Source organism: Tripterygium wilfordii, chromosome 8 (assembly GCF_013401445.1).
Source record: "Tripterygium wilfordii isolate XIE 37 chromosome 8, ASM1340144v1, whole genome shotgun sequence".
NCBI lineage: Eukaryota > Viridiplantae > Streptophyta > Magnoliopsida > Celastrales > Celastraceae > Tripterygium > Tripterygium wilfordii.
The window spans coordinates 9,901,159-9,914,604 of record NC_052239.1 but is presented as its reverse complement, the minus strand read 5'-3'; the positions used below and the strand labels follow the sequence as shown (position 1 = coordinate 9,914,604).

At 35.6% G+C, this 13,446-nt stretch overlaps 2 protein-coding genes across 2 annotated transcripts; both read left to right on the top strand.

Annotated features, from left to right (window-relative positions):
* The first annotated feature begins 2,732 nt into the window (after positions 1–2,732).
* Positions 2,733–3,586, top strand: LOC120004413 (photosystem I reaction center subunit IV B, chloroplastic-like). The gene is made up of 3 exons (XM_038853764.1): positions 2,733–3,093; positions 3,206–3,271; positions 3,370–3,586. The coding sequence occupies exons 1-3, from the start codon at positions 2,845–2,847 to the stop codon at positions 3,472–3,474; spliced, it is 420 nt and encodes a 139-aa protein (XP_038709692.1). The 5' UTR covers positions 2,733–2,844; the 3' UTR covers positions 3,475–3,586.
* Positions 3,587–5,774: 2,188 nt separating this feature from the next.
* On the top strand, positions 5,775–7,063 carry LOC120004309 (glutathione transferase GST 23-like). The gene is made up of 2 exons (XM_038853620.1): positions 5,775–6,131; positions 6,591–7,063. Exons 1-2 carry the CDS (start codon positions 5,823–5,825, stop codon positions 6,945–6,947), a joined length of 666 nt encoding a protein of 221 aa, XP_038709548.1. The 5' UTR covers positions 5,775–5,822; the 3' UTR covers positions 6,948–7,063.
* The last annotated feature ends 6,383 nt before the right edge of the window (positions 7,064–13,446 follow it).

Sequence of the window (13,446 nt, the reverse complement as noted above, 5' to 3'; positions counted from 1 at the left end):
ATTTCTATTTTTTTTATCTTGACAATAGAAGCATACACGTGCAATGCACATGTATCCCTCTAACTCACACATGCAATCAACACACTTACACAAATGCATACAAATGCTGAACACAATGTTCGAAACCCTACACACCGGACATATATACACGAATGACAATCAACTGAGCTAGTACTAGGGTGTAATTTTTAATTACTTGAGCAAGATTTGTTTTCTCACTTTGATTTGAGATAACCCAACCGAGTAATTTATAAGTAAAACTCATGTCTTCTTACATTAAATACACGTTTTCCGGACTACACTATTTGTCCCCAATGGATAACCCATTAATAACAAATCTGTACGAGTCCATAACCCATATCGTACTGTATTTTTAATGTGTTTGGGCTTAAAATTTCAACAAAGAATATGAAGAAATACTCAAAACTTGAATATGGAAATTGATTCCATTTGATTCGTGGAGGGATTACTGGGGATTAGGTGAGATGTAAACTTAGACTAGTCTATTAATTTGTGCCATTAAAGTCTAAAGAGACAACTTGTACGTATTAGCTTTGACATTTTTTAATTATGCTAACTAACCACACCCGAAGTTTGGTCATTGTCTTTGTTGATATACTCGGCCAATAATGTGCTTAGAGTACTGTTTTTAATCACTCAACAAACAAATTAAAGTCACTAATTGGATTGATAAGAATTGAATGTATAACTCTAGTGATCAGGGTTCGAATATCCCTCTTCGTTTTGAAATAAACAAATTAAACCCATTTTCTACAACTTCAATGCCATAACTACACTATTTGTCCTAGTATGTCATTTCAAGTTTTTCTTTATATGGATTATTAATAATTCTTTTTCATATTTGGTGTTATGATTATTCTGAAAGGTGGATAGTGCCATAGTGGGACAAAATTAATATTGATTATTTAACAAGAGATGTTGATAATTTAATCCCCAAACAAGTATATTATGGGTGGCATTTGTAGGGTATAATTACTAGAGGAACCTACCACTAACCACCATCACCTCACATATGAAATGATTGCCGGATAACTTGGGTCATTAATTTCCTGGTTTTTAGCTACATGACTCATAGCTAGAGACTCATAATAGAGATGACGCAAGTGAAAACGACTCGCATAATAACGGTTTGTCATATGAGATAGTAAACTTAACCATGACAATTTTTAGTGCAAACAGGAGGTCGTAATTTTAAATCTCAAGAGTGTTTTCATTTTACAATTTGCGAGATGAACCATTATTCAATCCAGTGTATGTCAATGTCACCCTGCGTCATCTCCCAACTCAACTCTTAACTGATCCATGGGGGGTGTGAGATCTTCCATGTAACTCGAGATTTATTAACCAGTTGTCCGATGAGGAGTTGAGTGGATTCTAACTTATCAGGTTTAACGTTACCAAAAAAAAAAGCATAGCATTCGTTTATGTTTTTGTTATGGGTCACGAGTGGGGTCCTTGCCAGGTATGCATGTCCATAGTTTCTAGCTTTGATATGCAGACAGGGGTTTGGTTGGGGCTCGTTTGTATGCTGGACCATTCGTGATAGATGGGGAATTTCTTTCATCATGTCTTGGAATTTGTTTTCTTCTTATTATTATTGTAGCGATTGTGAGGAACACTCGGCATAACAACACTAACCATATTTAACAGACAAGGACAAGAAGTGGGTTGGAACAGCTAGCGTCGTTGTAATCTGCTTGATAAAAACAGGAATCAATGCAGCCATGACAACAAATACTCATGGTTAGAAAGATCTAGTCTCAGTACATTAGTCATCAATGTAACTGTTGTTGGACAAAAATGTCGGAAAAATAAAGTGAATAAGAGAATGGTTTTCCACTTGAAAGTTGTCCCGGCATAACACCAAAGATAGGACTCCAATTCTCCGCGCGCCGTTCGGGAAAAAAAATCCCGCTAGGGAACCTCGATTCCGCTGAAGATGTTGTGGTTCGTCATAGAGAATTTTTCTCTTCATTGTGAGTTTTAGACTTTTCCCTCTGCCGACTGAAATGGCTCATATGGGCGCCAGAATTGGTGAGCAGATTGAGGATCGTATTCGTATTGGGCTTTGTCGTGCACCAGTTTATAGTCTGTTTATACTTAATACAGACGAAAATCAAACTACCCATTGGGCCTTCCATACAGACGCTTTCCATATGATGGGCTATTTGATAGTTCTATTCTTTTCAACGGGCCCATGTACTCTTTTACCTGATAATCTTTTGAAATTTGTCCCATTTTTATAATTTTATATAGCACACCGGACCAGACGTCTAATCTATTTATCAAATTCAGAAAATTATGTGAATCTCACATTGATAAAGAGACTGAATATCTTTGATTAAAACTATAGAAAAAGAAAACTACATTGATTTCGACTGTAGGGTCCTTAACCCTGCTAAACACACCCATACTAATTACCAACAGGGGAGATAACCATCAGCGAGATGATTTTGTTGATAATCGATTGGACTGGGTATATTTATACAGAAAATTGGATTTCAATCAAAAATATATTTCTCCCCGGTATTTAAGAAAAACAGGGGAGCCAAGTGCATTGATATTCGGTGAGTCAACATCGTAGAAGGATGACATGGAATCACATTATCCAGAGGAATTGGATATGGGTGCATACATGGCATGACCCTAGTGGAGGAAAAGATTTGTTCCACTTTTACAGATTAGATAATTCTACTTCCCAAAATCCCAAATCAACATAGAAACTTCACTTCATTCAAAGCCTCTCAAATCTCAATCTTCTTAGTTGTCCTTTTATCCCTTCAATTGTTCCACAAAATTTGGTAACTTTAGAGAGAAAGAGAGATGGCTAGCTGCAGCATGGCATCTGCTGCTTCTGGGTTTGTGATGACGCCTAATGTTGCCTCCAACACAGGCTCTGCTCCAAAGACCAGTACCCTGTTCTTTTCTTCAAGGACCAACACCAACCCAACCAACAACATATCAAGAGTGCTTGTGGTAAGGGCCGCAGAGGAGGTGGCAGGGGCGACCACAGCGGCAACTGAAGCTCCAAAGCCTAAACCACCACCAATTGGACCACCCAGAGGCGCCAAGGTAATGTTGACAGAAACACCTCTGTTTGGACAGCAGGAAAGCAGAGGAAAACTTTTAATTATTTGTAAAAATCTCAAATGCATGATTAAATGACGTAATGAATACTTGGCAGGTGAAAATTCTTAGGAAGGAGTCCTACTGGTTCAACGGTATTGGATCTGTAGTTACTGTTGACCAGGTGAGACCTTTAACTCCTCTCTCTCTCTCTCTCTCTCTCTCTGTATGTGGTGTTTCTTCCATTATCTTGCTCATATCTGATGAATTTTGTTTGGGCAGGACCCGAAGACTCGATACCCAGTTGTGGTTCGATTCAACAAGGTTAATTACGCTAATGTATCTACAAACAACTATGCTTTGGATGAAGTCCAAGAAGTTAAATGAGTGATGACTGCCTTTGTAATACTGAATTCCTTATTCTCTGTCTCTTCAACCTGTATCATATCATACTCTGTTACTTATTCTGTCAAGTTGAATCAGTTTTCTTCACTGTGTATCAAATCTTATCGCTCAATTCCCTGAACATTAACATATAAATGACTGCATATTCGAAAAGGCTCCCTCACACGAGCCAACCAATAGCAGACCTCTCATGATACCCTTAAAATATGGTCACATTCGGCTCAAATTTGTGTGGTCTCTTTGGATCTACTCTAAAAATGTAGTCTTTTTGGGCTTATACCTACCATAGCGACCCTGGGCCTAAGCATACGGGCCTCCTTTTTGGTTCCCAAATACTCAAATAGAACCCCCACAACCCAGCTCCTATATCATATTGTTTCATTGGACCTTGGGGGAGCCCAAGCCATTCGGCTTTTAAACATTAGCCTGCATCACAACTGGGTAATAGCCCATTTACTCACAAAATCATGACTCGTGAGTTGAATTATACCCATACGAACTTACGAAGGAAGAGAGAAAGAAAAAGAAAAGAAAACGAGAGGAAGAGGAAAAAGAAGCCGAACGCGCACGGTGGGGTGGAGAGAGAAAAAGTGAGAGAGCAGTTTGCAACGTGTCAAGCTTTGTGTGTGTCCAAATTGTTCTCTCAAGTGGCTCTTGAGATATCAAGTGTCCACTAAATTTAACTATAACTAGTTGCATGCTCGCACTTCGCGCGACACATAATTAATTTAAAAAATAAAGATTTTTGATAATTTTTCAATACTTTATTATCATAATGAATAACAGAGCTTGAATTATGGAAAATGAAAATAATTATGAGATGAACAAATAACTACAATACATTTTCTTCAATATGTTAATAAATAATTTTCTAAGAGGGAGCGAAAAATTTGAAGCATAAGGAAAAAATATGCTCAGAGTTTAACAATTATTGTTTGCATTGATTTTTTGAATAAAGTTGTAAAATAACTAAAAAACATCTCATAAATTCTAAATTCTATAGAAAATATAGCGTACCTCCTTTTGTCTCCTAGTTTTTACATCTCATTTATTATTGTTTCTTATGTCAGCAAACCATAATTTTTCATACTATATCAATAAGCATATATAATATATAATTTGTTGTACTCTATATCTCACATTTGATTAAATTTTTCATTTGTACGATCATCCACTAAGGGATTATCTTATACGGGATCATTGGGATCATCCTCTATAAAATCTCCTAAGAATGCATCCTAAACTGGATCTTTTTCATCATCATTGGTTGTTGTTTGACAACTAATTCCATGATTTGTAAGGTCATATCGTTAGGAATTTTGTTGAAATTGTTCATTTTTCCCATGAAGTTTTTGTAGTATCTCTTAGAACTTTATTGTGATCTTGTATGCTTTTGTGTGTTATTTTATACCTATATTGTGAATATGTTTCATTTAAGCTTTTATCTTTTTGTTTTTATATGCAATTAATATGTGATAATTGATATGACTATTTGTTGTATTATTAAATATGATTTTAAAATTATTTGTATATTATTAATTGTATGTGCTTGTGGGTCTTAAAGTTATTCAATATATTTAATTTTTTTTTTGTGTAAGTTTTTTTAGAGGCATCCACGTGACACCAAGGAGAAGCCTTTTGGATCCTCCATTATATATATATATATAGATTGATATCAAGAGTTGATTTTTATTCATTGTGGGAATCAATTTCAAGCGTTCATTGGACAATGTACATAAACAGGACCCACAATTTCTATTATCTCCATTCTTTCTTTTGTTTTATTGAATTCCAAGTGCTTAATAATGTTTGTCATTGTGGATGTAGCTTTATCTGACACTTGATATATATTTTTTGAAATACCGTTGAGAAGTATATTTTTCATTGAAATCGAACTTTTGACATATATATGTCTAACCCAATCGATTATCAACCAAACCATATCTCATTGATCTAACACTTGATATTAATAACAAGGCACAAGTTCTCGTGTATATGGGGTGCCTCTTAAATGTACACCAATTCTTCTGTGGGATCCATGTGTGGGTTCCAACAATAAGATACGTATTGGGAAAGATTGTCGTGGCCTATCAAGACTCATAAGATTAGTCAAAGATGGTGAAAAAGTCATTTATAAAGGACAAAAAAAACTTGTCAAAGATGTTGAGAAGTCAAAAAAAAAAATGTGCCAAAAGAAAAGCCAAAACGATCTTTTTCATGAAAATTCAAAGATGGCAAAGACCCATTCGAAATCTCGTTTTATATAAATCTAAGAATTGGAATTGGGAAGGAGAAGTAAACGACTCTCACACACAATACACTCCAAGATAATGGAAGAAGTGAAGGTACATGGAGCATGGCCTAGCCTTTATAGTTTCAGGGTGCAGTGGGCTCTGAGGCTCAAGAATGTCGACTATGGTTACATAGAAGAGGATTTACTTAACAAAAGTGAATTGCTTTTGAAGTACAATCCAGTTCACAAGAAAATTCCTGTGCTTGTTCATGGCAGCAGACCAATTGCTGAATCAACTGTTATTCTGGAGTACATCGAAGAGACATGGCCACAAAATCCTCTGCTTCCAAAAGATGCTTATGGAAGAGCCATGGCTCGCTTCTGGATTAACTTCAGTGAGCAACAGGTTCTTACTTATCATAAATCCTTTTCTGGTTCACCATTTCAATCTTTTTTTTTTGGTTATATGAAGATGTCTTTGAGCTTAAGACGGATGGCTCTAAGGTTGGGAATTGGAGTCAATTAAGAGTATTTTTTTAGGGTTTCCGTGATTACATGCCACTTCCTGAGAGGAGTTAGGAGTCTCATTTCTCCCACACGGGTTTCAGCCCGATCTTATCTGTCTTCAGCGTGATGTGGGCTATCATGGCGGCCCAATTTCTCCCACTTTCGGGGAGGGGTAGGGAGCCTCATTTCTTCGACATGGGCTTTGGCCTAGTCTTATATGTCATCAATGTGGTGTGGGTTGTTCTGGCAGCCCGAGGTTTAACAGTCTGAAAGACATGCTGGGTTGGGATGTTGCTCCGTCACCAAAAAATATTTTGTTTTTCTCTATCTCTGAAACGTTGTGCTTTATGCATTGCAGAGCATTGGTTTATCGATGATTTTTTCGACAGTTGGAGAGGAACAGGAGAAGGCAGCAAGAGAAGCCAAAGAAGTAGTAAAGATAATAGAGGAACAAGCCCTTGGAGACAAGAAATTTTTTGGTGGGGATGAGATTGGGATGGTGGATTTAGTGTTTGGATGGATTGCTTGGCTTCCAGTTATTGAAGAAGCATGTGGTGTTAAAGTGTTGGATGCTGATAGCTTCCCTCGCTTGTTTGATTGGATCAAGAATTTCAAGAATCACCCTGTGATCAAAGACTCCTTCCCTCATCATGACCAAATGTTAGCATTCTATAAACCCAAACGAGAGATGATCATTCAAAGCTTGAAGCACTGAATTTTTGTTAGTTTTTGAGTATTGTACTTTATTACAAGTAGTATCATAAATATCCTACTAATCTTCAAATAGATTTGATGTACTTTAATAAAGTGTTCGTTTCATGTCTTATTCATCATCTTCTTCTTCTTTTAACTGAGAATAGGATCTATTGTTGGTAGATGCCCATGGCAGCTACTCCTTGTGATAGTACTATAGTAACATCTAAACGTGCAAAGGTCATGGCCAGAATAGGGTCAGTCAAATCGTCCACCGATATATAAACCGCTTGAATAAAAGTCATGGGCTCCGTTTGGTAGAGCGGAAAAATTGATTTTCAATGCTAGCGGAAATGCTGTGAAAAATATGCTGAGCTTAAAGCTGTGAAATATGCTGTGAGGTGTTTGGTGAACTAAAAACTGATGTTAGCGGAAAAACTGTTGAAATAAAGTATTATAATATTAGTTTTTATTTTTATATCAAAAGTTTATATTAAATTTAATATAATAAATATAATTCTTATTTAAATTAATTTTAAGCATATTTTTTATTAATTAAATATTTTAATATGATACAAGTGGGAATAATAATATAAATTATTTTTAATAATAATTTTTCATATATTTTTAATCATTTAATTTAATTTTGTAAATATTAATTAATTATAAATATTAAATTTAATTTTATAATTCTTCTTAAAAAATAATTTTATAATATTAAGTAGAAATATATATTATTAAAATTGTGGGGTCCACATTAATTATTATAAAAGTTTAAAGCTGAATAAATTGTATTTAATTTTTAAAAAATAAATTACAGTTTTCTTACAAACAGTGGGTCAGTATGCGCCCCACTGTTAACTTTTAAAAATTTTATTTAAGTACAAACTGTGGGGCCAATGTGGGCCCCACGTGAACTTAAAAAAAAAAAAAACAAAGAAGAAGGCATTTCCGCCTTCAGAAGCTCCCATTGGGAGGGGATGAAATGCCAAAGGAAACGCCGTTGCATAGCCAGCGTTTCCGCTGGCACTTGGCACGGCGGTTCTGCAAAGTGGGATCGTTAGCGGACCCGCTTTGCAAGCCGTTGGGCCAAACAGGCACATGGTTTCCCCATTCCAACATGCTCCCCAAATAATTAAACCAATTTTAAACTCGACCCACCAACTCAACCTGTTTAACGTAAGCGATAGGTTAAGCCGCACCTTATTCAGGTATGTCACCTCTATAGTCTATCCTTTATCTTTGTACTTGTATTGACAAACGTGATCTTATTGGGCCCCATCCAAAACACAAAAATGAAGGAAAAGGCAAGCCTGGTGGCCTAACTTTCCACATGGTCAGACAAAATGTTTGGTCAAAGTAGACATTTCAAAGGGAGAAAAATCAATCTCTCTTCCCACTCAGAAACTAGCGCAAAAGGTGTGTGATGCCCCAGGAAGCCTTATTTCCATTACAGATCAACTTCTCTTTCATATAGGTAAGAGTAACAATCACTAAATGGACAAATTTTAAAACCATGGAAAAAGTGAAGCTACTAGGAGCTAAATATATTCAGTCCATTTTCTAGACAGTGATATGGGCTCTAAAACTCAAGGGAGTGGACTTGATGCAGGGAAGCGTGCTTGAATTTGTTGTTTCGACTAAAGAATATCAGATTTAAGGCTTCGACACTTTGTTGATTCTAAAAGAATACCAAATTAAGTTGTTGGAAATGAAAGACGGCTTGTCTTTGTAACTTTTATTCAACTCAAAATTATCTTCCTTTAATGAGGATTACAACTTTAAATAGTAAACGGGATAAAACCCTAATCAACTGGGAAAAAAAACAACTCAAAATGAAAAATAAAAATAGTGATACCAAAAAAGTCTCCCAAAACCAAAATAACTGTAAATTGTGGATTTGAAGGCCTAGACGTTGAAATTTGGTCAAAAACCAACAGAAGCATGTTGTGCCTATTTTATGAAAATGAGTTATAAAATGTGAGTTTGGGTACGGAAAGCCTGTTTGAATCGCTGTTGTTCCACAATTCAGTAATAGGGTTATTCTAGTGAACACCATTGATGGTGAAGGGGTTGAAGCTTGGGTGGCGTTATGCAAGGAAGACATGTCCATGTTTGAACAAAATCGTGACATCCTTGCGTTTAGTTTGCTTCGCAGAGCTAGCAGGCCAATATATATGAGACAATGTTTTTGGTCTGTAATCTTGTCCGTTGATGATAATAATGTTGGAGAATCCATTTCCATGAACCGTTGTTTTCAATTTAGTGGGCCGGGCTCAGTTGTAATGTAACTGAACAAAAGTCCTTGTTTATGGGCTTTTGGCTCGTTATGCCTTGATGTCATTCGGCTACATTGGTTTGAAATGGGCCACATGGGATTTGGATATCCTTGACAGCTTTAACAAACAAGTGAACAACATACATATTAAACAATAGAAATTTTATTTGCACACCACTAAAATATTGAGTTTACACTATTTATTATAATATTATAAGTTTACACACAAAATTTATTGAGTAGACCAAAATGTCCTTGACTTGTAAAATATTATATATGATGTTGTTAAGTCTACACACATTTTAACCAAAAATACACCATTGTCCCGTCCTCTCTCCTCTACCGATTTCAAGATTACAAGGAGGATTTCAATGAGAATTGGACACATGAATCTCAAACATCAAGATTAAGATATTAATCATCAAGCTTTTGTTCCAAAAAAAGACACAAACTTGATGATGAAGAACAGTAATTTGATGTTAAAAACACAAACCCAATACAGAAAACTATGCTAATATATATGGGTTGTAGTCAAAAATTGGATTGGGTCGCAAAAGGGTGCTTGATTTTGAATTCAAGGAACTCAATGTAGGAATATATCAACTTGCAAATGATCATACATGTGCACAGACTGCATGCATTCTTTCATTTCATCGAATCAAATACTGTAAGCACATACAAGCACATGAAACAATAATCAATTTATTAAACAATTTAGGACAAGAGCACACTTACAAAATACAAAAATTTGATGACTGATCGGATGGAGTGAGGTATGATATAGCCGAATCTCCTTAAGGTGATTTACGCCCAGCCACAGGTGTCTTAGCTTTCTTCGGACGAACACCTCCCAAGATACAACACTCCTTCACCGCTTGTTAGAGACACTTCAAAACAAGTAGTACCATCGAACCAATTCAAAAAGTACTCTCAGGTATGAACTCAAGAATATAACAAGAGGAAGGCTTTGAAAACACAGACACTCCAATTGGAAGAACACAGAAAACGAATAGTAGTGTGTAGAGAAGAGAGGAGTATTTCAGGTCCGTTTTGCTGGTTAATGGGGGGCTCTATATATAGTGATAGAGCCCAACAATTGGCCCAAAAAAATCAGGTTTGTTGTTGATTTAATGGACCTACTCTACAACAAACATTGACTCCAAAATAGTAGGACCTACACCAGCCCAACTATCCCACGAAATCTGCTTGGTTGACCTTGTAAATAGGAACTTCAACAGCCCATGATATCTTGAGTGGTATACCATGTCTATTCACATTCAACCTTGTTGTTTTTTCAAACAGTCCCCCACATGAATGAGAATAGACGATAATTCAGACACGAATTAAATCTGAGAGTACAATAGGAAAAATACTGCTTTGAGATAGATAGCTTTTGGCTTTGAACCTTCCCTAGTGAAGATCTATCGGACCCATTTAACTAGTCAGTGGACTGATGCCTTGAACTGCCAGTTGTTTATGTAAGCCCAATCAATAGACCTCACACAATACTAATCCAATTTCAAATTGGTTCTCGGTTGTGTACATTATTTCAGCCATAAACGTCTTGGGTTCAGTGAGTACTTTAGAAAATATCGCCTTAAAATATTTTCATAGAGTCGACCATACTTTTCACTCACATAGGTGATTTCCTATCAGGAGTATCCTCTAATACTCCACTTGTTTATCACATGATATAGAAATCATTAAAAGCATAGCTTAACCTTATATACACATTCTAGCAGCACTTTGTGCATCTTAGGAATGGGTTGGAGTAAAACTCTATAATGCTCACACTTAAGTTACACCCAACTTGTGTTGTCCTATTGAACCTAGTCCCTGGGATCTCCAATCACTAGGTTAGGTTTCCATCAAGGTAACTTATTTAATCAAGGCTTTCAAACCCATCCCCTTCGAAGCACAATCTATTTGCTCTCTACTCAACCCCTTAGTAAACGGATCCGCTAAATTGTCTTTAGACTTCACAAAGTCTATGGAAATTCTTCCATTTGAGAGCAACTGCCTAACGGTATTATGTCTATGACGAATATGTCTAGACTTACCATTATATATCATATTTTGTGCCCTTGCAATTGCAGCTTGATTATCACAGTGAATGCGAATTGCAGGAACGGGTTTTGGCCATACTGGAATATCCTCTAAAAAGTGGCGAAGCCACTTTGCTTCTTGATAAACGTACAAAAATCTATATATAAGTAGTGTTATATAGATATATGTTTATATTAATAGTTATATATATAGATATATATGTGTGTATATATATATATGCCCAAGTCCAACGTAATAGTAATATATATATATATATATATGTGTGTATTTATATAGAATATATATACATATTACGTTTAAGTCAAAAAGTGAATAGTGTTTTATATATATATATATATATATGTATAATTGTCTAACATCTGTATTGATTTTCATGTAGGCGGCATAACTTTTATCCGAAAGTCTTCAAAACACAGCGCTAAAGGAAATCATGTGAAGACTATCCTCAGTATTTTCAATCTCACCAGTATATTTTCACTACTATAAAGGAGGAAGAGGGATCACGGATACAGAAAACAAAAACATCACAAAACCAGAGAAGAAATCAAGGAGGAAGAGGAGAAAGAAATCAAGGAGTGAGTTCTTGAGTTTTATTTTCTCTTTTACAGCAATTTGCTCACATATTCTTTCTAGAATTTTGTGAGATTAATTGTTGGTTTTGTAAACCTAGTATGAGGAACTAATCCTCTTACTAGGGTGATGATGGATCCACTCTATTGTATCTAAATAAATTTGGTTTGATTAATTATTAGTTTATTTATGCTATGTCAAGTGTTAATTAGCTATTCTTTATTGATAATTAAATCTTGATGCTTAGCTACCATCTAGGTTCGATTACCATGATGCAAATTGAGACAAATGCCCATGTCCAATTTGAGACAAGCTTCTTGCAATTAATACCGGAGTTACCTAGACATAAATGCCATATGCTAGGATCTTTGTGATCGCTACATAAGTTACCATAAATCCTAATGCATTCTTGATTGTCCTAGCCAATCCAAATGCCCATGGATGGTTGCAATTGAGAATAGACGTGGTAAGTCAGATGCCCATGACTATTACATAAATTAGGGGACTTGATCTTTGACATGCATGAATGAAATGATAATTGTCGGCTAAATAATTTAAATACAATAGAGTTGGTGAAATCGGATCCCTAGTGTTTGTTTATTTGTATTAATCCTTGTTTATTTTGTTTCCATTGATAATTACAAGAGTTTGAATTGCAGATATTTAATATTCAGTCCCTGTGGGTACGACACTCGTATTTGCCACTTCTATACTACAATTGATTCGTGCACTTGCGAGTATAATTTGGGTTTATAATCGCTATACTTTTAGCGGGTACTAGATGTGGGGTTTAGTACCCGCTAAAATTGATTCGTGCACTTGCGAGTATAATTTGGGTTTATAATCGCTATACTTTTAGCGGGTACTAGATGTGGGGTTTAGTACCCGCTAAAAGTATAGCGATTATAAACCCAAATTATACTCGCAAGTGCACGAATCAATTGTAGTATAGAAGTGGCAAATACGAGTGTCGTACCCACAGGGACTGAATATTAAATATCTGCAATTCAAACTCTTGTAATTATCAATGGAAACAAAATAAACAAGGATTAATACAAATAAACAAACACTAGGGATCCGATTTCACCAACTCTATTGTATTTAAATTATTTAGCCGACAATTATCATTTCATTCATGCATGTCAAAGATCAAGTCCCCTAATTTATGTAATAGTCATGGGCATCTGACTTACCACGTCTATTCTCAATTGCAACCATCCATGGGCATTTGGATTGGCTAGGACAATCAAGAATGCATTAGGATTTATGGTAACTTATGTAGCGATCACAAAGATCCTAGCATATGGCATTTATGTCTAGGTAACTCCGGTATTAATTGCAAGAAGCTTGTCTCAAATTGGACATGGGCATTTGTCTCAATTTGCATCATGGTAATCGAACCTAGATGGTAGCTAAGCATCAAGATTTAATTATCAATAAAAAATAGCTAATTAACACTTGACATAGCATAAATAAACTAATAATTAATCAAACCAAATTTATTTAGATACAATAGAGTGGATCCATCATCACCCTAGTAAGAGGATTAGTTCCTCATACTAGGTTTACAAAACCAACAATTAATCTCACAAAATTCTAGAAAGAA